Raw genomic sequence first — 24,887 nt, forward strand, 5'->3', positions numbered from 1 at the left:
AAAATTTGGCATAATTTAAATTGACCTTTTGATAATATACCTGAGTAACTAGAATCCATTCTGAAAATTAACCTGTCTCAAAACTCAGTAAGCAGCTTATTATTCTGTCAGGTGGTGTATATGCTCTGGTTGCATAGATCTTTGAATGTGTGGTTAGTGAAAAGGATTGTCCTTAATTTGTGTGAGCTCTTTGTTCTTCTGCCCTTCTTTCCTGACTATCCCTCAAATTTCTTGTGTACCTTGTCCATGTTAGCATTTTTCATTAAAAGAGTCTAACTAGAGTGGACTAGAGAGATTCAGAAAATCCAAGATTATCCTTTCTCAGCATTTGCTTATGCACGTCACTGCAGGAGTTACTGACTAGTAATCAGAAATAGGGAAAGTCAGTAAATTTTTGTATTCATACTATTGCAAGGTTTTGTACTCATCAGAGATTGGGCTGGAACATTCCATAAGCTGAATTGTTCAGCACCACATCATGTTATCCACCAAATTTAATGGTTTTGATGAAAAGTAACTAATGCACATTTATAAAAACACAAAATGCTGGCAGAACTCAGCAGGCCAGACAGCATCTATGGGAGGAGGTAGTGACGACGTTTCGGGCCGAAACCCTTCATCAGGAGTGAAGTAACATGGGATGGTCAAGGGGGGATAAGAAGTGGGGGGAGGGATAAAGTAGAGAGCTGGGAAGTGATAGGCTGGAGGGAATTGGGCTGGGGGAAGGTGGAGAATTATGGGAAATAAAAGAGAAAGAAAGGTAGGGCTGGGGGAGATATATTGAGGGGAAATAAAGAGAAAGAAAGAGAACCAGACTGAAATAATAGATAGGGATGGGGGTAAGGGGGGGCAGGGGTATCAATAGAAGTCTGTGAGTTGGATGTTCATGCTGGCAGGAAGGAGGCTACCTAGGTGGGAGATAAGGTATTGCTCCATCGACCTGCGTGTGGCCTCATCTTGATGGTAGAGGAGGCCGTGGACAGACATGTCAGAGTGGGAGTGGTCTGTGGAATTGAAGTGTTTGGCCACAGGGAGGTCCTGCCACTGCTGGAGGACTGAGCGCCGGTGTTTGGCGAAATGGTCTCCCAGTCTGCGGCGGGTCTCCCCAATGTTTAAATGGCCACATCGGGAGCACCAGATACAGTGTATCACCCCAGTTGACTCGCAGGTAAGTGGTGCCTCACCTGAAAGGACATTTGGGGGCCTGGGATGGTGGTGAGGGAAGAAGTGTGGGGGCAGGTGTAGCACTTCTTCTGTTTGCAGGGATGAGTGCCCGGAGGGAGGTCGGTGGGGAGGGATGGGGGGGATGAATGGACAAGGGAGTTGCGTAGGGAGCGATCCCTGCGGAGAGCCGAGAGTGGGGGGGGGGGGAAGGGAAAATGTGGTTGGTGGTGGGATCACGTAGGGGTGGCGGAAGTTACGGAGGATTATACGTTGGATCTGTAGGCTAGTAGGGTGATAAGTGAGGACCAGGGGGTCTCCATCCCTGGTGGGCTGGCGGGGGGATGGGGTGAGGGCAGAGGTGCGTGAAATACAGGAGACGCGATGGAGGGCAGAGTTGAAAGTGGACGAAGGGAAGCCCCTTTCTTTAAAAAAGGAAGACATCTCCTTTGTCCTAGAATGAAAGGCCTCATCCTGAGAGCAGATGCGGCGGAGGCAGAGGAATTGAGAGAAAGGGATAGCATTTTTGCAGGAGACAGGGTGGGAGGAGGAATAGTCTAGGTAGCTGTGGGAGTTAGTAGGTTTGTAGTAGACGTCGGTGGATAGGCTGTCTCCAGAGATAGAAACAGAAAGATCTAGAAAGGGGAGGGAGGTGTCAGAAATAGACCAGGTGAATTTGAGGACAAGGTGAAAGTTGGAGGTGAAGTTAATGAAGTCGACGAGCTCAGCATGTGTGCAGGAAGCAACGCTGATGCAGTCGTCGATATAACGCAAGAAAAGAGGAGGACAGATACCGGTGTAGGCTTGGAACAACCTACTATTTCTTCGACCCTGAAACTTTTGGACCACATGCTAACCCAGGCCCGGTATTATAGTTCCCGTATTTCATGCACCTCTGCCCTCACCCTACCAGCTTACAGATCCAACATATAATCCTCCGTAACTTCCGCCACCTCTTACGTGATCCCACCACCAGCCATATCTTCCCCTCCCCCCCCCCCCCCCCCCCCCACTCTCGGCTTTCCGCAGAGATCGCTCCCTATGTGACTCCCTTGTCCATTCATCCCCCCCATCCCTCCCCACCGACCTCCCTCCAGACACTTATCCCTGCAAACAGAAGAAGTGCTGCACCTGCCCCCACACTTCTTCCCTCACCACCATCCCAGGCCCCAGACAATCCCTTCAGGTGAGGCACCACTTCACCTGCGAGTCAACTGGGGTGATATACTGTATCCGGTGCTCCCGATTTGGCCATTTATACATTGGGGAGACCCGCCGCAGACTGGGAGACCGTTTCGCTAAACACCGGCGCTCAGTCCTCCAGCAGTGGCAGGATCTCCCTGTGGCCAAACACTTCAATTCCACAGACCAGTCCCACTCAGACATGTCTGTCCATGGCCTCCTCTACCGTCAAGATGAGGCTGCGCGCAGGTCAATGGAGCAACACCTTATCTCCCGCCTGGGTAGCCTCCTACCTGCCAGCATGAACATCCAACTCACAGACTTCTGTTGATACCCCTGCCCCCCCCCTTACCCCCATCCCTATCTATTATTTCAGTCTGGTTCTCTTTCTCTCTCTTTTTTCCCCCCTCAATATATCTCCCCCCAGCCCTACCTTTCTTTCTCTTTCATTTTCCCATAATTCTCCACCTTCCCCCTAGCCCATTTCCCTCCAACCTATCACTTCCTAGCACTCTACTTTATCCCTCCCCCCACTTCTTACCCCCCCTTGACCATCCCATGTTACTTCACTCCTGATGAAGGGTTTCGGCCCGAAACGTCATCACCACCTCCTCCCATAGATGCTGTCTGGCCTGCTGAGTTCTGCCAGCATTTTGTGTTTTTATTTATTTCCAGCATCTGCAGATTCACTCGTGTTGCCTTTGAGTGCACATTTATAGTTGTACCAGCAATATGATTGATTATGATCACATGCCTACCTTGCAAAGAAGACCTGCATAATAAGGTATTATGTTTTAAGTATAATAACCCATAGTTCATATGAAATCTCAATGAAAAAGATTACGCCATTAGAAGAATAAAAACAACTATCATGCATATTGTAAGAGAGGTTTACAACAATGTGCATTCACAACTTTCAATGACTAGGTTTCCATTGTTTCAGTTTAGAATTGCTTGGAAAGCAACTGAAATCTGAAATAAATAAAAGCCCAATAAGGATAGTATCCACTCTGACACTTAAGAAATACAGGCCATAATGTCTCAGAATTAATTACTATTGTAGTAAAATAGTTGACTTCATCCAGACCTGTTGACGTGACATTTCTACTGATCTTCGTGTCTCTAATGTGGGAGTCACTTGTGTAGACATCCAATGAAGACAGAATCAAATGATGCTGTCACTCCTCCTTTAGTCTGTTTAGTCTGTCAGAAATTAGTCCCTGCATTGTTCTTATTGTCTGATCAACCGGACAAGGTTTTGGCAAATGAATTCAATTTATGGAAGTGAACCTCAAAAGTTATTAGTTGAAGATGAAAACAGTCAATTGAGAAAATGGAAAAAAGTATCAGTTTTAATGTAAACAGTTAATCTTTAAACCTGATAAGTTCTCACTATTAATTTTTAAATTATTATTAATTTAATATATATGAGAATCCAATACTTAAACCTTAAATACTTAGAAAATTAAGGAAAGGTTATTGGACATAGAAAAACATGAAATTAAACTTTAAAACCCATCATGCTTAAACTGACTGTTAAATCTTCAAATCTCATTTTAATTGTTGAGGATTGATGGGTTAAATTGTAAGAGCTAAATGAGGAACTGACACAGAATAAAAACAAAGGAGCTATTTTTTTCCCAATTTAGGCCACCGTACATTAGGTCGCCTGGTTATCCCAGTCAGACTGGGCCTGGTGGACGTCCTGTGTTTCCACCACAACATCCCAACTATGGCAACACTCAGGCTCCCTTGATGTACCAGCCTGACCAATACGGGTAGGTAGCTGTTATATGATTGGTTCTGCTGTGGGACCATGGTGTATCCCAGCAGGATTTATAACCCGACTGCAAAAAAAAAGAGGATTGTTCTTTGTGATTTCCTTATTTTGATTCTGTTTAGTTATGTTTTGTACTAACCAGAGCTATGAAAGAATGAAAATAAAATGCATGCCTCACACCTGCATGGCTTTTGGCATGGCTGAACCTCTTCCTGCCTAATAGGGAAGTTGTAAACCGCAGTGCAGAGCTATTACATTACAAAGACTGGGGACAGCATTCAAAAATTTCAAGTCCTTCTCATTACACAGTTTATTCAAGACCCATTGAAGAGCTGAATATTCAAGTGCAAGAAAAAATGTGATTGACTCTCAAGCATGTCTAACTCTGATACCTTTAGTCATTGGATTGAACTTTAACTGAACACATTTAGTTTTTAGTGTGTGCAATATTATATGGAGCAGAAATCTTCACCTGATTTATTGGAAACACGCCCCCAACATTGACTGTAACAATTTCCTTAATGAGTGATTTGTCATGCTGTTTTTAGTGGAAGAAGATGGGGAGAGTCATGACACTATTTTGCCTTTTTAAAAAAAAATCATTTCAGGAGCCCCTCTCCTTGAATAGTGAGAGGTTGGTTTCTAGCTTCAGCCAGTATCACTTCAGCTGATAGTTGAAGGTGCATCTCAAGCTTACTGGCCTTTTACACAATATTCCCCAAAATAGTCTGGAAAAGTATCTAAGCAGTATAAACCACCTGCACCTTCTAATTTTAGGCTCAGAGTGAAATGATTAACCGCGCTTTGTTTAAAATGGCAGTTATTGATGAAATAATTGGAAACGATATCTGAAGGCTTTGGTCCGAGAGGACTGTTAGTTCACTCAGGGTATTTCAATAATTGTGCCATTTCTTGTGCATATCGTGTTCTCTCCCCAGCAGTCTGCTACAATGTCTTATTATTTTGCCAATAGGAACATTGACAGCTAATGTTCAAATGTATTGTACACAAAATCTCAAGGTATGGAACCCATGTTATGAAATTCCTTGTAATCTTTGCATTTCTAACACAACTAAAAACAACAAGAAAAGCTCACATGATAGTGATTTGATGTAAACGAGTTTAGAAGAGCATTTTCAGCAATGTAAAGTTCTTCTAGTATTTGCCTCTAGGGTGTTACAAAACACAATTTACATGTGCAATGTGTTTTTAAAGGCTTCATGCTTAAATGTACAATAAAACCAATATTGATGTATTAAAAACAGCTGAACTCTCTATGATATCTACGATAGTCTATGATATTGAAAAGGCTGAGAACTTAAAGTTTTGAATTTTTAGTTAAGTGTTTTTGTCCTTTTTCAGAAGGAGGGCATACGTTTGTTCTGGCTTGTATTGTCTGTGATTCCGGATTGAATCTTAGACACCAATCCAATACATTTTAATGAAAATAGTGATATATTTATCAGGTTTATAATGATTAAAAAACAAACAGAAAGCTTGTATTACTTTTTAGTCATGGAAGTGATTTTGCAAGTCTTACTTATAATTCCATTGGATGTGTGTGTTACAAAGGTAAATCATTGAAACCTCCTCTCGGTATACAATTTGGTAAGAGAAGACGTTTCTTTGGTAAATATTTATGTGCTTGAAGTTGTAGCCATTAATTCTGGTTGCTATTCAATGAAAAAATGGAATGAATTGAAAAGTATTACCAAACCATGGGCTAGAAGCAACTTCTATATCTTGGAAAAAAAATGGAGGATAAAATGGCAAGTATAAACTTTACAGAAGGATCTAAAAATAAATATTATTGATCATTTTTTGAAAAAGATCAGTAACTATTGAGAGCAAACCATTCATCAAACTTTGCTATAGCCACTATGATATCACCTCCTTTTGCATGCAGATTAGTAAGTATTTACATTTACAAATTTGAGATAAAGAGCCACTTTTAACTAAATAAAATTCAATGAGTGATCACTGATGAGTTACTGGAGTACAGTTAGAGGTTTTTCATTCACGGGATGTGGGCGTTGTCAGCTAAGTCAGCATTTATTGTCCATCCCTAGTTGCCCTTGAGAAGTTAGCGATGAGCTGCCTTCTTGAACTGCTACAGTCTCCGAGGCATAGGTATACCCGTAGTGCTGTTCGGGAAGGAATTCCATGATTTTGAACCAGCAACAATGAAGGAACAGTGATATGTTTCCAAGTCAGGATGGTGAGTGATATGGAGGGGGATTTCTAGGTGGTGATCTTCCCAGGTATCTGCTGTTCTTGACCTTCTAGATGTTAGTGGTCATGGGTCTGGAAGGTGCTGCCTTAGGAACCTTGGTGTGTGGTGCAATGCATCTTGTAGATAGTACACACTTCCGCAACTGTTCGTCGATGGTGGAGGGATTGGATGCTTGTGGAAGCGTTGTTAATCAAGTGGACTGCCTTGTACTGGATGGCGTCAAGTTTCTTGAGTGTTGATGGAGCTGCACTCATCCAGGCAAGTGGTGAGTATTCCATTACACTCCTGAACTGAGCCTTGTAGATGGTGGGCAGGCTTGGGGGAGTCAGGAAGTGAGTTACACACCGCAGGATTCCTAGCCTTTGATCTGCTCTGGTAGACACAGTGTTTATATGGCTAGACCAGTTCAGTTTCCTGTCAATGGTAACCACCAGGATGTTGATAGTAGGGGAATCAGTGACGGTGAGGCCACTGAATGTCAAGGGACGATGGTTAGAGCCTCTCTTGTTGGAGATGGGCATTGCCTGGCACTTGCATGGCTCGAATGTTACTTGCCACTTGTCAGCCCAAGCCTGGATATTGTCCAGGTCCTGCTGCATTTGGGTATGAACTGTTTCACTGTCTGAGGAGTCACGAATGGTGCAGAACATTGTGCAGTCATCTGCGAACATCCCCAATTCTGAGCTTATGACAGTAGGAAGGTCATTGCTGAAGCAGCCAAAGATGTTTGGTTCTAGGACTGCAGTGATGTCCTGAGGATGAGATGATTGACCTCCAACCACCAGAACCATCTTCCTTTGTGTCATGTATGATTCCAACCATTGGAGGGTTTCCCCCTAATTCCCATTGGCTCCATTTTAGCTAGGGCACCTTGATACCATACTCAGTCAAATGATGCTTTGATGTTGAGAGCCTGACCACTGCTATTTAGCTCTTTAGGCCATTTTTGGGCCAAGGAAGTGATGAGGTCAGGAGCTGAGTGGCCTTGATGGAACCCAAACTAGGCTTTCATAAACAAGTTCTTGTTGAGTAGGTGCTGCACGATGGCATTGTTAATGACCCCTTCCATTACTTTGCTGATGATTGATAGGGCGGTAATTGGCTGGGTTGGACTTTTCCTATTTCTTGTGTACAGGACATACCTGGGCAATTTTCTATATTGCCAGGTGGACACCGGTGCTGTAGCTGTTCTGGAACAGCTTGGCAAGTGACACGGCAAGTTGTAGAGCACTAGTCTTCAGGAATATTACCAGGATTTTGTCTGGGCCCATAGCCTTCATAGTATCCAGTGCTTTAAACAGTTTATTGCTATCATATGGGCTGAATTGGATTGGCTGTATACTGACGTCTGGGACTTCTGGAGGATCTGCTCGGCACTTCTGACTGAAGATTGCTTCAAATGCCTCAGTCTTTTGTACAGGTGTGCTGGGCTCCTCTATCATTGAGGGTGGGGATAATGGTGGAGCCTCCTCCTCCAGTGAGTTGTTGGATCGTCCACCACATTTCACGGCTGCATGTGGCAAAACTACGGAGCTTACATCTGATCCGTTGGTTATGGGACCACTTAGCTCTGTCTGTTTCTTGCTGGCTATGGTGTTCGGCATGTAAGTAGTCCTGCATTGTGGCTTCACCAGGGTGACACCTCATGTTGAGGTATGACTGGTGTTCTCATCATTCCTTCCTGCACTCTTCATTGAACCAGGGTTGATCCCCTGGCCTAGTGGTAATGTAAGAGTGGGGGATATGCCAGGCCATGAGGTTACAGGTTGAAGTTAAGTACAATTCTGCTGCTGCTGATGGCCCGCAGCGCCTCATAGATGCGCAGTCTTGAGCTGCTAATCTGTTTGAAGTCTATCTCATTTAGCGTGGTTGTAGTACCTCACAACGCAGTGGAGGGTTCTTCAGTGTGGAGATGGATTTAGTCTCCACAAATACTGTGTGGTGGTCACTTCTGCCAATGCTGACATGGACAGGTGCTTCTGCGGCAGGAAGGTTGATGGGAATGTGGTCATGTGTTTTTCCTTCGTGTTGGTTTCCTCAGCAACTGCTGAAGTCCCATTCTAGTAGTTATGTCCAATACGACCTGACCAGTTCAGTCTGTGCTGGTACTACTGAGCTACTCCTCTTGATGGACGTTGAAGTCCCCCAACCAGAGTATATTCTCAATTCCTTCTCCAAGTGCTGCTCAACATGGAGAAGTACTGATTCATCAGCTGAGGGAGGATGGTACGTGGTAATCAGCAGGAGGTTTCCTTGCCCATGTTTAACCTGGTGCCATAAGACTTCATGGGGGTCCAGAGTCAATGTTGAGAGTTGCCAGGGCAACTGCCTCTTTACTGTACCCTTGTGCCACCACCTCTGCTAGGTCTGTCCTGGCAGTGAGACGGTACATGCCCAGGAATGGTGATGGTGGAGTCTGGAATGTTAACTGTAAGGTCTGATACTGTCAGTACAATTATATCAGGGTGTTGCTTGACTAGTCTGTGAGACAGCTCTCCCAACTGTGGCACAAGTCTCCAGACGTTAGTAAGGAGGACTTTGCAGGGTTGACGTTGTCGTTTCTGGTGCCTAGGTCCATGCCGGGTTCACCGTCTGGGTTAATTTCTTATTATTTTTGTTTTAGTGGTTGGAAAACAACTAAATGGTTTTCTAGGCCATTTCAGAGGGCATTTAAGAGTCAGCTACATTGCTGTGGGTCTGGAGCCACATATAAGCCAGACCAGGTAGAGGACATGGTCACCAGAATGATTCCAGGAATGGAAAGGTTACCATATGAGGAACATCCTGCAGCTCTTGGGCTGTATTCCCTGGAGTTCAGGAGAATGAGGGGGCATCTCATAGAAACATTCTGAATGTTAAAAGGCCTGAACAGATTAGATTTAGCAAAGTTATTTCCCATGGTAGGGGATTCTAGGACAAGAGGGCACGACTTCAGGATTGAAGGACATCCTTTTAGAACTGAGATGCGGAGAAATTACTTATGTCAGAGGGTGGTAAATCTGTGGAATTTGTTGCCACGAGCAGCTGTGGAGGCCAAGTCAATGGGTGTATTTAAGGGAAAGATAGATAGGTTCTTGTTTAGCCAGGGCATCAAAGGGTATGGGGTGAAAGCAGGGGAGTGGGGATGACTGGAAGATTTGGCTCAGCCCATGATTGAATGGCAGAGCAGACTCGATGGACCGAAAGGCTTACTTCTATATCTTATTCTCTTATGACAATAAAGGACCAGATGTAAAGGACATTAGTGAACCAGATGGGTTTTTACGACCATCAATAAGGTTTCATGGTCATCAGATATTTTAAGATTGAATTCAAATTCACCATCTGCCATGATGGGATTCGGACTCCCCTCCCCAGCATAGAACTGGGTCTTTGGATTACTGATCCAGTGGTAATTAGCACTACACCAAATCTCCCCCAAAACTGGTTGTTTTGATGGGAGATTTGTTTTGTTGTTTTGACAGCTACCTGGAAGCCTACAGACTCTCACAGCTACCTGGACTATTCCTCTTCCCACCCTGTCTCTTGCAAAAATGCTATCCCCTTCTCACAATTCCTCTGTCTCTGCCGCATCTGCTCTCAGGATGAGGCTTTTCATTCCAGGACGAAGGAGATGTCTTCCTTTTTTAAACAAAGGGGCTTCCCTTCTTCCACCATCAACTCTGCTCTCAAACGCATCTCTCCCATTTCCTGCACATCTGCCCTCACCCCATCCATCCGCCACCCCACTCGGGATAGGATTCCTCTTGTCCTCACCTACCACCCCACCAGCCTCCGGATCCAATGTATAATTCTCCGCCACCTCCAACGGGATCCCACTACCAAGCACATCTTTCCCTTCTCTCCCCCCTTTCTGCTTTCCTCCGGGATCGCTCCCTATGCGACTCCCTTGTCCACTCGTCCCCCCATCCCTTCCCACCAATCGTCCTTCTGGCATTTATCCTTGCAAGCGGAACAAGTGCTACACCTGCCTTTACACTTCCTCCCTTACCACCATTCAGGGCCCCAGACAGTCCTTCCAGGTGAGGCGACACTTCACCTGTGAGTCGGCTGGTGTGGTATACTGCGTCCGGTGCTCCCGGTGTGGCCTTTTATATATTGGTGAGACCCAACGCAGACTGGGAGACCGTTTCGCTGAACACCTACGCTCTGTCTCCGCCAGAGAAAGCAGGATCTCCCAGTGGCCACACATTTTAATTCCACGTCCCATTCCCATTCTGATATGTCTATCCATGGCCTCCTCTACTGTCAAGATGCCCCCACACTCAGGTTGGAGGAACAACACCTTATATACCGGCTGGGTAGCCTCCAACTTGATGGCATGAACATTGACTTCTCTAACTTCTGTTACTGCCCCTCCCCTTCTTACTCCATCCCTGATATATTTAGTTTTTTTCTCTCTCTCTGCCCATCACTCTGCCTGTTCTCCATCTCCCTCTGGTGCTCCGTTCCCCTTTTGTTTCTCCCGAGGCCTCCCGTCGCATGATCCTTTCCCTTCTCTAGCTCTGTATCCCTTTTGCCAATCACCTGTCTGGCTCTCAGCTTCCCCCCACCCCCTCCGGTGTTCTATTATTTTGCATTTTCCCCTCCCCCTCCTACTTTCAAATCTCTTACTATCTTTCTTTTCAGTTAGTCCTGAAGAAGGGTCTCAGCCCGAAATGTTGACTGTGCTTCTCCCTATAGATGCTGCCTGGCCTGCTGCATTCCACCAGCATTTTGTGTGTGCAGGTTGTTTTGAACCAGTTTAAGTGCAGCACTGAAATAGAGCTGCATGCCATACTAACTTTTAATTCTGAAGTGCAAAGTCAAAACAAACAAACACAGTGAAACTAGGGAAAGGCAATTTAGGACTGCTACTGGCATAAAATTTCAGGCTGCCCTTTTCTCTGCTCATAGGTCCACACTGACGTAGATTGCAGTAACTTGGTCTGCGTGTTTGATGGATCTGATAACTGAAGTCCTGTGGAGCACAGGAACAAGGATCTGTTTTCATAAGTAATGTCCAGCAGGACAGTTGCTTTCACAGCTGATTTAACCATTATGTAGTGATAGAACTGTAAAACACCAGTAATTTTGAATACAGTACATCTTGGCATAATTAAGCGGTTGCTCCAAATAGCCGAAGTATCATGGAAATGGTTAAAAAGTATAAAAATCACAAACTACTGTTTAACTAATAAATTGTAATTAAATGAAATACAGAACCAATTAGAACACTGCCAGTAGTACTGTAAAACTGTGTATCTGTTCCTAATAGTTATTGACAGAGGAATTCTGAGTAAGGCAATCCCACTTATTGTTTGGGAAATTTAATCTGACAGTATGATAAACCAATTATTATTTTATCTCTTTGTACTTGTATGTCAGTTTCTTTAGCTTCTGTTGACTTATGGAGATGTCTTTTAAGATGCATCTTTTTACATCTCTCCATGGCCTTGTTTGAGGCACCTTCAAGGATATCTTCCCTCAATGCTGCAGAAATGAAATCTTTATCTAACCCTTTTTAATCCTTCCTCTGTTTCATCTGAAAATTCTGTACCTTGTAACATTAAATTGCCAGAGCTGCCCATTGTTTAATGATGTTTCACTGATGGCAACAATATCGTGGACCACAATCTTAATTAAAAATTTGAATTTATCTGCTTTACCTATTACACCCCATCCATTAAAGCAGACATAGTTTAGCTTTGAATTTCCTTGATGTGCACTCACTCACTTGTTCTGCTGACTGGGTTCTTTCTCCTCTAAGTGCATGTACCTCTATTTGAACTAGGTCCTTGTATGTTTCCTTCATCCACAAATATGCATGAATCTTAAGAATAATGACAAATCATTTGACTACAGAGGACCTTGCTCAGACATAATCCAAAGATACTACTGTTTTTTCTCTCTCACTAATAAGGACATAATATTAATATTAGTGTGTCTGTGCAGCTAGAGTTGCAGTGACATAATACAATTTTGATAGATCAAGGTTCAGATTTTCCTTGCCTGTGATATTCTGCTACTTGTGGAATAATAAATTGACTGGGTCATTGGCAGAGTAATAAAATTCATTTGCCATTCACTGCACTTGGTCTTTTTCCAGTTCTGCTATTTTATTTTGCAAAACAATATTCCATTATATGATATTGGCACAATGTAAATTTTCTAAAGCAGTAATAAGTGTAGTTAAGTATACAAGTTTGGCCTCAAAATGCAGAGTTAAGAATAGAGTATGGGTTTAAAGCTTGTTTTAAACACAGATTTATGAAAGCAAGGCACATTATGAGCAGCATTTAGATTTTCCTTATCTGCTTTATTCAATAGTATCTGGAGGCTATAACTTCTAAAAATAGTCTCTTGGGTAAAGTACACTTGGAGCAAAGAAGAATATTCAGCCACTGAGTGTGACAGAACCTTTATCTTTATTGAACTGATGAACTATCTCGCTTTCATGAATTGACCTCAGCAGAACAGGGTTAATGAGGGAGCAGAAAAGTCTCTGCGTTCAGTGATGTTTCGTTTATGAGCTTTTAGGGCAATTTTCAGTAGAATTTTTATCGTCTTTTGAAGTTCTCCAAGGATCACAGATTGCTTATGGTGGATGAAAAGTGTTGTATTAAAGCTGGCTACATATATAATTCATACTCTTGTTGATAGTGCAGGCAAAGCACTGCTTGCTTTCTTACTTTCTCAGAAGCCCTGGCAATGTCATGGTAATGATGGGCTGAAGGTTGCTGGAAATGTTAAAATAAATGGATACAGTGCATTGAAATGTCAAAGGGAAAGAAAAACTTTCTCTGCCAGCATATGTTAGTAATTACAGCTACATATGCCTCTTAACAAAATGAAGTTCTAATTTAGCACTTTGATCTTTAGTATTTTATACTTTAGCTATCTCTTGTAAAATTATATCCATTATATTTCAGTTTGAGACTTATTGTTACTGCATTTTCATCATCAACATTTAAACTAATTCATGGGTTTTACATAATCATGCTATCTAGCTTACAAAAATCATCTATTTTGTGCAACTGAGCTGCATATATTCCTTTGAGAGTACTCTTTACCTTAGACGTTTCATATTTCTACTCGATGCAGTCTATATCATGGTTTCCTGTAGACACGCGGCAGGGTGTCTCGTATTATATTTGTCCCTTGCAGATGATTGGATTAACTGTTACTAATTGGTGTCAATTTACAAAACAGCTTTTTATCAATATTATAAAAGATGTGCTTTGTGACAGTGACCATGAAGTGTAGAGATCACATACTCTCTTCAGTCTGCAGTGCTTGATAAAGTACCACGTTTCTGGGCAAACAGAAATTTCCTTCAGCTAAATACTTGGAAGTCCTGAGACATTGTTGAACCACAAACTCTGTTTCCTCATCACAGATTCCACTCCTCTGTCTGCTATTTGACCAAATTATCGAACACCTGTGTTAAATACATGGCTTTGTGTTCAAATTTTGTTTGATCATGTTTTCATAATAGATCTTGGACCTTTATAATATATTAAACTGTATCAATGCAGGTTTCAGCTGTCACATCATCTATTTAGCTTATGCTCCTGGAAGTCTGCAGCATGGCCACCTTTGCTTGCAAATGTGCTGACCCTTAAATGTTGATTTCTCACTGCATTAACAATGACTCCTGTTCAGATGTATTATTTTGGAAAAATATTCCATTCCTAGTAGTGCATGTAGTAGCCAGTGCCTGAATTTAAAGTTCTTTGAAATATTTTCCCTAAACTAAATGTTTGAAGTTCCTTTCTCTGAATTTGCTTTTGTAGTAGGAGTCCATCATTCTTTTGCCATTACACCAGATGGCAACATACAATCCCCTGAAAAGCGGAAGCCAGTTAACCATAACTGGAAGTTTTCTGATTTACAATGCAAGTGCCAACCAAATGTTAATTAGGTGGTGGTAGCTCCATACACCATCAGGTGGGCAAATATACTATGTGCCTCTCAAGTGGCTTGGACCACTGAAGGTTATTTTCTTTTCCCCGTACAGATTGGTCTCCTTACTCTGGCTAAGAGGCTGAGTAAAGGACCCTGGTCAGAGGAGAGTTTGTGCATCTTCTGCCATTCCATGGGTGAGTGGTGTTGGAGCTATGCCTGAACGAGCCCAAGAACCTGCTTGTCCCATGCAAAAACTGCCACCAACTCTTCATGATAGGGATATTTTTGTTAGCCCAGATTTTGCAGATAACATAAAAGAACTGAGGTTGCTAACTACAATTTCCCAGTCTTCCACAAGGTGTACTCTTGAGAAGTTTAAGCTCTATGAGGGGTAATCCTGCAATATTAAACCTAGTAATTGAGACATAATTTGTTTTTTAATACTGCTTCACAATTCTTTTGACTCTCAAAGGAAGCTAATTTTATCTGTGCAGGTTGTCATTCCTTCACAAAAAATATTTCAAAATCCTGTGCTATTTTAAAGTTGATATTTTAGTTTTCTTAATCTCCTAATGTCTATTTGTAGCTTGTAAAATGTCTAAACGAGTTATCTTATTCCTTGGTTTTCTGTCCCTGAGTATCTTTGCTGTTCCTTTTCCACAAAGACATCATGATGCAGAATGATAAAGATGCTCGACAGCAGCTGACTTTGGGAAGAAAGATACTCATGTCCCAGAGGACACAGACTTTTTGTATAGCCTATGCTTCTGCACTGTCACTCCATTCTCCACATGCCCTTTTTGGTTTGTGGTTGGTAAACGTTCTGTGTTGCTGTTTGGTCTTGAACTTGGTGTTGAATTAGTTAGCCCATGTTTCTTTCCTTATCTCAATGTAATTCTGAGCAATATTACATGAAAGGAGGATGGAACATATTATTATCAGACATTTATTCAATTTTTAACATTGTTTTCTCTCAAATCTTCCTTTGAAATTCCTGATTTACGGCTTTCACAAGTAGAAAATTCCAGATCATGACAGTCCTTGGCAAAACTCCTTGCAATTCCCCTCCCCCTCTATACTTTAAATCCTTTTCCTCTTCTCATTGAACACTTTTTTTAGTAGTAACAGCTTTTTCTGTTTAATTTACCCTAATGCATCATATTCTAGTACATCTCTGTCAAAGCTCTTCATTTTCTTCAAGGTGTGTTCTAATTACTAAACTCTTATAGTACATAGGGTTAGAGTATTTTTCATTTTGTTGTTAACTCTTTTTTAGAGAAAAGTAGTGTGATTTTCAGTTTCTTACTTTCTGATTGTCGCCTGTCAAACCAAATCACAATATTGCACTTTATATTTAGAAAATAAATTTTGAAAGGTGTAATATTAAGACATAATTATTCTTTTAGCTTAATTTTTAACTTAGTTCTTTGGGTCCTAAACGTGTAGCAATGACCTAACCAAGTCTTGAAAACAAAAAACCTGGGAAAGAAGTTGGCAGAATATAATCTTGTTATTTGATTGTAGAGTCAAAGAACCACACGAAGAGTAGGAAGGAATAGATCCTCAGTATTATTGTACAAGCTTAGTTTGAACAACCAAAGACCCAATTCTACCCTGGGATTCCAGACCTTTTTTTTTGAGAATTGCAACACAAAGTACCCAAATGCCATTGATTCAGTTGAAATGTGCATGCATTGGAACAAAGGTGGGACTTCCATATTAATCTGTTAGTGAGGGAGAACATTAAAGATTCAGTAGATTAATTCCTAGAATTGAAATAGAACAAGATAAGGTGGACCTGATTTGTATTTGCAAAGGCTGGAAAAAATGAGTGGATATCGAATAAAAACTCTTGTGATTATAATGGGGCTAGATAGTCTGGATGCCAGGAGATGTTTCCTCATGGTTGGGTTGTCCAGTGTGAGGTATAATAGCCTCAGGAAAGAATTTAGAACATCTAGAACTGAGATGAGGCAAAATTTCTTTGCTCAGGGTGATGAACCTGTTAAAGTCACTGAGTATTTCTGAAGAGGTAAATAAATGTTGATATTTAAAGACATATAGTGAAATAGAGTGAGAGGAGGAATATGCTTTTGAGGTTGAATGATAATTATGGTCACATGGAATGATAGATCAGTCTTGAAGAACAGAATTGCTTGTTCCTTTTGTTCCAAGTTTCTGTAAGCTGAGTTATGTTAATAGAAGTGGAAGAGGCTGTTATTGCCATCTTGTTTCTTACCATCTCTCGCATTCAGCTTTGAGAAAAATCTCAACATTTTTTATGAATAGACTTCCCTAATGAGAAATTGCCATTACTGTTAATCATCATTTGTAAAGTGGACTGCTATGGAATGCTTCTTGTAGATCTCGGCATCATCTGAGACTTTTATTAGTAGTATCATCAAATACTTATCAAATTAAGTTTTCCTATGCAAGTTGGCATTTTTTTTATAGGTTTTAGAAATTAGGTGCACTGTCTTGAAACAAAGAGTTGTAAAATATACTCTCCTCCATCATAAGCACGTGAAATGTGGCCAAAATTCTAATGCATTAAATAGCTTTACTCACAGTTTGTCTGCATTGTTTATGTATTGTTTAAAACAATTTATTCCTGCTGTGGACTGTTGGAATCCAAACCATACAAAAATATTTTTGTGTTAATAATAGAGACTTGTTTCCCTTCTATTCAGTATTATTAAGCCATCGTCTAACATAACATGCATTTTCTGCAAATGAAATAAGCTTATGAATTACAGAATAATATGTAAACAAAGTATAAGAAAAACGAAGCAGGAATAAGCTATTTGGTCCCACACCCCTGCTCTGCCAATTGGTAAGAATGTGGCTGATTTTTTTCCCCCTTAATGCCACTTTATAACAATAATCCCACATCCGTACGATCCCTTGAGAGACAAAAATCTATTAATGACTGTCTTAAATTCATAAAATGACAGAACATCTACAACAATCTCTCAGGTGAATTTGAATGGGTTCAGTACTCACTGGTTGAAAGAATTTTTTCTCAATTCAGCTTTGAATGAGCATCTTTTTTTTTGCGATGCCTATGCCTTATCCAGAGATCCTAGCCAGTGGATCCGTTATCCATACATCTGGCCTTCCAGACCAACATTTGTCCACATCTACCTATATTATGTATTGCTCATTCATTTAGTCTATTCATACCTCCTCAAAACTTCCTTACATTCCACACTGCCTCACACCTTTGCATCCTCAGAAAAGTAAAATAGGTTGTACTTGATCCCCTCATCCAGTGACTCAAATTGTGAGCATTGGGGCCCAGCACAACTATCTTTGTTACCCAACTAGTCATAGACTCTCAACTGAAAATTATATGGGCCAGCACAATAGCACAACGCATTACAGCACCAGCTGTATGATACCCCTACCACTCTCTCTAAGGAGTTTGTGCATTCTCCCTACACCCATGTCGATTTCCTCTAGTTTCCTCCCACAATTCAAAGATATACAGTTAGAGTTAGTGAGTTCTGTGCCTGCTATGTTGGCGCCAGAAAATGTGGCAACTCTTGCAAACTGCTCCGCACAATCCTCGGTGATTTGGTTTGACACAGTTCACTGTATGTTCGATAAATGTGACAACTAAAGCAAATCTAATCGAATTCTGTCCCTTGGAGTATTATTTGCAGTTTTTGTCACCTTCCTGCAGGAAAGATGAATAAAGTTGTCAGAGTACAGAGAAAATTTATAAAGGTGTTGCCAGGACTTGAGTTATAGGACAATGTTGAATAGGTTAGGACTTTATTCCCTGGAATGTAAGAAAATGATAGAATGATAGAAGTATACAAAATTGTGAGGGGTATAGATAGGGTAAATAGAAGCAGGCTTTTTCCAATGAGATTGTGTGAAACTAGAGCTACAGGTTAAGGGTGAAAGATGAAGTATTTTAAGAGAACCTGAAGGGGGAACAACTTTATCGGGGTGATGCAAGCATGGAACAAGCTCTCAGCAGAAGTGGTGAATGCGGGTTCAATTCAATATTCCCTATAAGGTGTGTATGTGCACACGTCTTTTGCTACTAGCGCCCAAAGGAATTTAAACTGTTGCACAAAGGTTGTCACCCTCTACCTTCTTGGCATGTTAAGTGTATTTCACGATTGTATGAAATCATCTCCTTTCAAGTTTCTAATGCAGATACTGGTGACAATGTGGAGTTTGCGATGATTTGGAACTGGCTTGTTTAAACTGTTTTTATTGAAGAAATTGCACAGCACAAGATTTTTGAGCACATTGGCCATTATAGATTAGAGGAAATGTTGATTCAATTGTAACATTTGAGAAGTTTGGATAAATATCTGGGTGGGAAGAGTATGAAGTGCTCCAATCCAGCTGCAGATTGATGGGACAATGCAGAATAACAGTTCAGCAAAATCAGATGGGTGTAGCACCTGTTTCTGTGCTGCAGTGTTCTTTGAATATAATGTCCTCAATCCACATCAGTGTATTCTTTTGGGCTCGACTTCTGTTCAAAAATTTCTCAGGCGATACTCTTTCAAAGGTTTTCTAAAACACTGATATTCTCAGTTCTGCTCTTTCCTTCTGATGTATCGGGTTAAAACCTATAGGCAACTTTTAACAGATTTGTCAAAATCTTTTTTTCATCCAGTTAGATTTTGAGCACTCATTTTGTTCCAAGTGTCCTGTACCAATTACTTAACAATAAATGTGACCATTTCCCCTATGACTGATGTCAGTCTAACAGTTCTATCATTCCTGGTTTTCTCTCTCCCTCTCAAATAGTGGGATCTTCTGGAATCTTCAGAATTTTGCAAGATGACAACCTGTGCATCCACAGTCTCCTTAACTACCACTTTCCAAAGTTTTGAATGTACTATGAGGATACAGTCCCAGAATTAAGGATCATCCCTTTAAAACTGAGATGAGGAGAAATTTTCTGAGCCAGAGGATGGCGAATATGAGAACAGGTTGATTGGTACTTGAATGATGAGGGTTTAAAGGTTACAGGCAGAAGGTGGAACAATGGGATTGAGCAGTTTGACTATCCATTGTAGATCCTTCCTGTCCACTGCAGTGCAGTTTCTGTTCATGCAGTGATGTAGCGTGTTAGGATGCTCTCTACTGTGCATCTGTGGAATGACTTAAGTATCGATGTACATAGACCAGCTCTCTTCAGCCATCTCAGAAAGTAGAGGCATTGGTGAGCTTTCCTAATTGTGTGGAATGTGTTCTGGGACCATGAAAGATTGTGCAAGATGTGCACTCCCAGGAGTTTGAAACTACTGTCTGTTTCCACTGCTGTGGTGCATATGTAAAGTGGGGCGTGAGTGGTACAAGTTCTCCTCAAGTTGATAATGCCTTTTGTTGACATTGAGGAAAAGGTTATTTGCCTGAGAACAATCCTTGAGCTCTTCCATCTCATCCCTGTAGGCTGTCCCATCATTGTTGGTGATAAACCCCACCACTGTCATGTCAGCAGCAAACTTGACAATGTGATAACTCGGCTGTTTGTGCAGTCATGTGTGAGCAGAGTGTACAGCAATGGGCTCAGCATACAGCCCTGGGGGGGAGGGGTTGGCACCCACATTGAGGATGAGGGAAGGGAGGAGCAGTTGTGTATCCTGACTATCTGAGGTCTCTTGATTAGAAAGTCCAACATCCAGTTGTACAGCGGTATATTAAACCAAAGAGTAGGAGTTTGCTCACCAAGATCTGTGAGACAATACTTTTGAAAGCTGAACTGAAATCCAGAAACAGCATTCTGACATAAGTGCTCTTGTTTTCTAGATGGGTCAGGGCCTATGCATGACAGGTACTATGGCATCTGTCATGGAATGTTTCTATTGGTAAGATATTGATGACTGCTCAGTGTGGCAGGAATGGAGTTTTTGATATGTGCCATTACTAGCCATTCAACGCACTTCATGATGATTGGTGTCAGTGCCACTGTGGGGGTGGGGGTGGTCAATTAGTTCTGAAGGTGGAAGAGTTCATTGGTACAGGGATGATGATGAGTGAAGTGTTGAAGATGTCAAGTGAGCTGGTGTGCACACTCCTGAGTACTCGGCTGGAATGTTGTCTGGCCTGGCTGCAGAGTCCTCCTCCTTTTTGCTGTTGTTACAGACAGCAGCTGCTCACCTGGAAGAGCAGGAGGGGTTTTACTTTTATGAGCAAACAAATCAATCTATATATATAAGCTATCCTATGTATTTATATTTATTATGTTTTTATTATTGTGTTCTTTATCTTGACTTTTTTTTGTGCTGCATGGGATTTGGAGTAACAATTATTTCATTCTCCTTTACACTTACGCACTGAAAATAACATTAATAAATTTTGAATCTTGAAAACTCACACATGATTGAATGGCAGAGCAGACTTGATTGGCTGTGTGGCCTAATTCTGCTTCTGTCATCTTATGGTCTTATCTTAAAATGGACACAATCAAAATATTTTTGCTGTTTCTTGAACAGCGTTAGAAGTTTATCACATTTATTACTTTATTGCATTTTCTTGGTTGTTGGTTCCCACACTGTTTCCCAACACAAGCTGCTTGCCTTAGGCCAGACATTCTTCTCCCCTAAAGCGGAGTATATTTGAGAAAGTCAAAGACTGGAAATTTCACCTGCAATAAAACAAGCTGGAGGAACTCTGCAGTATGTGTGGGAGGAAAGCTATTATTGAGGTTTTGTGTCGAGACTCTGCATCAGCTCGTGGTTAATGGGATAGCGCTTTGGGTTGCACTATCTCTGAGTAAAGTTGAGGCTAGCTTTTGTATTTTTTTATTCAATACCTACTCACACCTTTCATGTTTGGCAGACTCTGCCCTGGAAGATCCTAATAACGTTTTATTGGAATTATTTAAATACAAAGAGTTTTATGTCACAGGCCAAAATATCTTTTGGAAGTGTAAATACACTCTAGTGTTAAAGTTTGCAGATGAATTTCATAGACTTGTTTCCTGATGTTCATCTTAATGAAAAAACTTTCACTTGGGGAAAACGTTTAATTTTCCAAAATAAGAAATTCTTGCAGTCAAATTTCCCCACAGCTATATTTAACAATTCATTGCTTACCAGTCATTTGCAAATGTAGTTCTACTAATAGTTCACTTTCATATTGTAATCTCCCCAAAGTAAAGGTCTGGAATTGAGCCAGTATTTACTATGTGATTTACTGCATCTTAGAGTGTTTTAAAATTCCAAGATCCAAAATGAAGAAAAACTAGATTGTATGTTAAACCCTGCAGTCTCACACCATTGCAAAACATTGCAAACAGCAAATTTAACTCTCCTGCATTCCTTTTTAATAGCCATTCAGTGAGGAAACTGTGTTCTTTGATGGAAATTTTCTTTAATCCCCTGAAAATGTGTTACGTTGGCACTGAGATTATTGACACTGATTATTAAGTTAATTTATGTATACTTATTTTTAAAAAGGTGAGCAATAATAGTAAAACTAAATGTGTAAGTAATTTGAGCATCCCATGCAGGTAGCACCATCATCCAGCTGTTGTGTATTGTTGCCTGGGACTGACTCAAAGGCATAGAAAGCAACAGTTAATCTTGGTTAACTACCACTGTGTTAAAATCAAGTCCCAGAGAGCCGCTGACCATTAGTTACTTTCTTTACATGTGTATCTTGGGACTGTGCTTGAAGCATTGGTATTCTTCTGCTGATATTCCTCAGTCTAATAAAATCTAAAATTTGATTTATCCCACTAGTCAAATTGACATTCTAATAAGCTGCGCTATTTTTGCTTATTGTTAAAATGCATCATATTTTATGTAGTAGCCTTTCTACATTTATTTTACACTTTTGTTTAATAAAATGCAGAGGATGCTTTCTCAGAAGTCATCTCACACTAAAATGGGCTTTTCAGACCAGTTTGTCTTATGTTGACCAAGTTGCCCACCTGAACTTGTCTCTTTGCCTGTTAACTGTTCCACAACAGATTCCATATCTTACCTTGAACTGAGTTGATCTGTGCTGCCCTGTGTCTCAGTATCTAAGTGGGTAATAATGAAAGCAATTATTCTGACATCAACTATTTGTATCTTTTCAATATGAATTTCTTAATTATCTCTGAAGGGAGATAATGCAAATGCTGGGCAAGATAAATCCTTAAATAGCTTAATGGCATTCAAGTGATTATACAGAACAACAGTTGTGATTGCTTTCACTTTTTACTGTTTTTCTCTAGTACTATAAAATATGGTGAACTTGTGGCACTTCCCCAACATCATTTGTAATTAGTGAGTGGAATAGCTGCAGTTCTGTGTTCATTCAACCTAATCTTCCTCCAATACCATTGTTTTGGGCATCTGCAGCCATCTCTTCACAGTTTCTTATGCATTTGATGTGAATTTTTTTATTTAATCATTAATACAAGAGAAGTAGTTCATTATTTACCTTGGAGAAAACAATGTAATTACACAAGCAACATGCTTAAAATGAAACAAATTCATATTTAAAAAGTCTTTCTCTGAATAAAAGCTGTAAAATTCCTGTATTTGAACTGTACATCTACCCATACTCCATTATAGCTCTATATTTGCTCAAATATTTATCAAATTTTCTTCATAAAGTTGTTATTGCATCAGTTTTCATGATTATTTCAAGAATTATAGTTTAAAATTTTACTTTAGTTCTTGTGCAATTTTGTTAACACTGTTTACTGTCTTTCTAGCCACTAACATTAGACAGTTTTTCCTTATTTATGCTAACAGAACCATTAATGATTTTGAATATATCAGCAAAGTGGAAACATTTTTTTGAACCACTCCATAAAGGGAGATGTAACAGATTGATTCATGCAAATGCAAATTAGATAGATTTTTCTGAGCAAATAATATTTTGGAATAAATTACACTACAACTTAAAACATGCGTATTTAGGAGAAACAGGTAATTTTGAGCTTTTCTGAGCTGAAACTTTCAGAGCTTTCTATTTCTGTGGCTTTCCTTGTCTTGTGTCTGATTCATTCTAAATTAAATAGAGATTTCAATGATTAGCCAATAACTCCACATTCACAAGCTTTTTAGTGGTAGAAAAGTAATCTTGGCCTTTTTTCTACTAGTGCAGTTAATGAAACAAAATTGTAAGATCAATATCGAAAGGCAACAACATAAAATGTGATGCATTTTTAACAACAAGAGAAAATAGCACAGCTTACTAGGCTGTCAATTTGACCAATGGGATAAATAAAATTTCAGATTTTATTAGACTGAGTAATATCACCAAAAGAGCACCAATGGTTCAAGATTCTAATTCCTTTGTAGGAAGACTCAATACAAGTGGATTTAATCTGTCAATTGCAGAATGTTTCAACTCTAATTGCTAGGATTATTTCCAATTGCCATTTTTTTATATTAGTGGTTTAAACAGAGAGTTTTGACAGTTTTTATTTTGAAAGAGATCCACACTAAACTTGATGGTCCTCACCTTGACCAAACCATGTTTTTTCCTTCGCGATCCTCTGCACACATTTTTTTCAGGAGGCATATTTGGTTCCAATTGATTTTCTTTCTTTCATAGGCCAGGTTTATCTCTTGTACTGGTGGACATGAGTAGTTTCATCACAGAGGAAGAAGTTCTCAAATGGCAGGGATAGGCAACCATGCCTGACAAAGGAAGTTAAGGAGTGTATAAAAGCCGGTGGAAAGGCATATAAGGTAGCAAAAATGAGTGGGAAGTTGGATGATTGGGAAACTTTTAAAATCCAACAAAAGGCAACTGAAAAGTTATAAGAAGGGAAAAGATGAAATATGACGGCAGGTTAGCCAATAATATGAAGCAGGATACCAGAAAGTTTTTTCAGTTATATAAAGAGTAAAAAGGATGTGAGAATTGATATTGGACCACTGGAAAATGATGCTGGTGAGGTAGTAATGGGGGGACAAAAAATTGGCAGATAAACTTAATGGGTACTTTGCAACAGTATTCCTCTGTTGAAGACACTAGCAGTGTGCCAGAGGTCAGTGAGTGTTCAGGAGCAGGAGTGAGTGCCATTGCTATTAAAAAGGAAAAAGTGTAGGGCATCCTATGGTGTGGCTATCCAGAACTAGAGGGCACAGCCTCAAAATTGAGGGGTGACCTTTTAGAACAGAGGTAAGTAGGAATTTTTTTAGCCAGAGAGTAGTAAATCTGTGGAATGCTTTGCCACGGACTGCAGTGGAGACCAAGTTCATGCGTATATTTAAGATGGAAATTGATAGTTTCCTGATCAGTAAGGGCATCAAAGGATATGGCAAGAAGGCAGGTGTATGGGATTGACTGGGACAGCCATGGAATGGTGGGGCAGACTCAGTGAGCTGAATGGCCTAATTCTGCTCCTGTGTCTTATAATTCACTGATAAAGCTTCGCACTTTCAGAGGTCTGTGACATTTGGCACCACTTTGGCAGCATATATAATTTAACAATTTTTGTAATATTTAAGAATAGTAAGCTGTGTTGGAAGTAAAGTGACAGCTTCCATGATGTACCTTGAATCAATTCTTTCAAAGGAACTTGAAAGAGAAGATTAAAATCCTTTTCTGCCCCATCTTTGAAATCTGTTGGAAGTAAAAGAGATAGATTTTATGAATGGGTAACAGCATGAGTTTTAGGGAACAACACACCCTTTGACGAGTAATCTAAAAGAATCAGAA

General features: G+C 40.5%; 1 protein-coding gene across 7 annotated transcripts in view; it reads left to right on the plus strand.

The window, feature by feature from the left end:
• Positions 1 to 24,887, plus strand: part of arid1b (AT-rich interactive domain 1B) — a 412,366-nt gene that overhangs the window by 324,504 nt on the left and 62,975 nt on the right. For 4 of the 7 annotated variants that reach the window (XM_059986071.1, XM_059986072.1, XM_059986073.1 and 1 more), the window contains one exon: positions 3,993 to 4,121. The exons of the other annotated variants lie outside the window; for them this stretch is intronic. In XM_059986071.1, coding sequence (XP_059842054.1) covers positions 3,993 to 4,121 — 129 coding nt within the window. The remainder of the gene's footprint in view (positions 1 to 3,992; positions 4,122 to 24,887) is intronic. 7 annotated transcript variants of the gene reach the window in all.

The sequence above is a fragment of the Hypanus sabinus genome, chromosome 12 (genome assembly GCF_030144855.1).
Source record: "Hypanus sabinus isolate sHypSab1 chromosome 12, sHypSab1.hap1, whole genome shotgun sequence".
Lineage (NCBI taxonomy): Eukaryota > Metazoa > Chordata > Chondrichthyes > Myliobatiformes > Dasyatidae > Hypanus > Hypanus sabinus.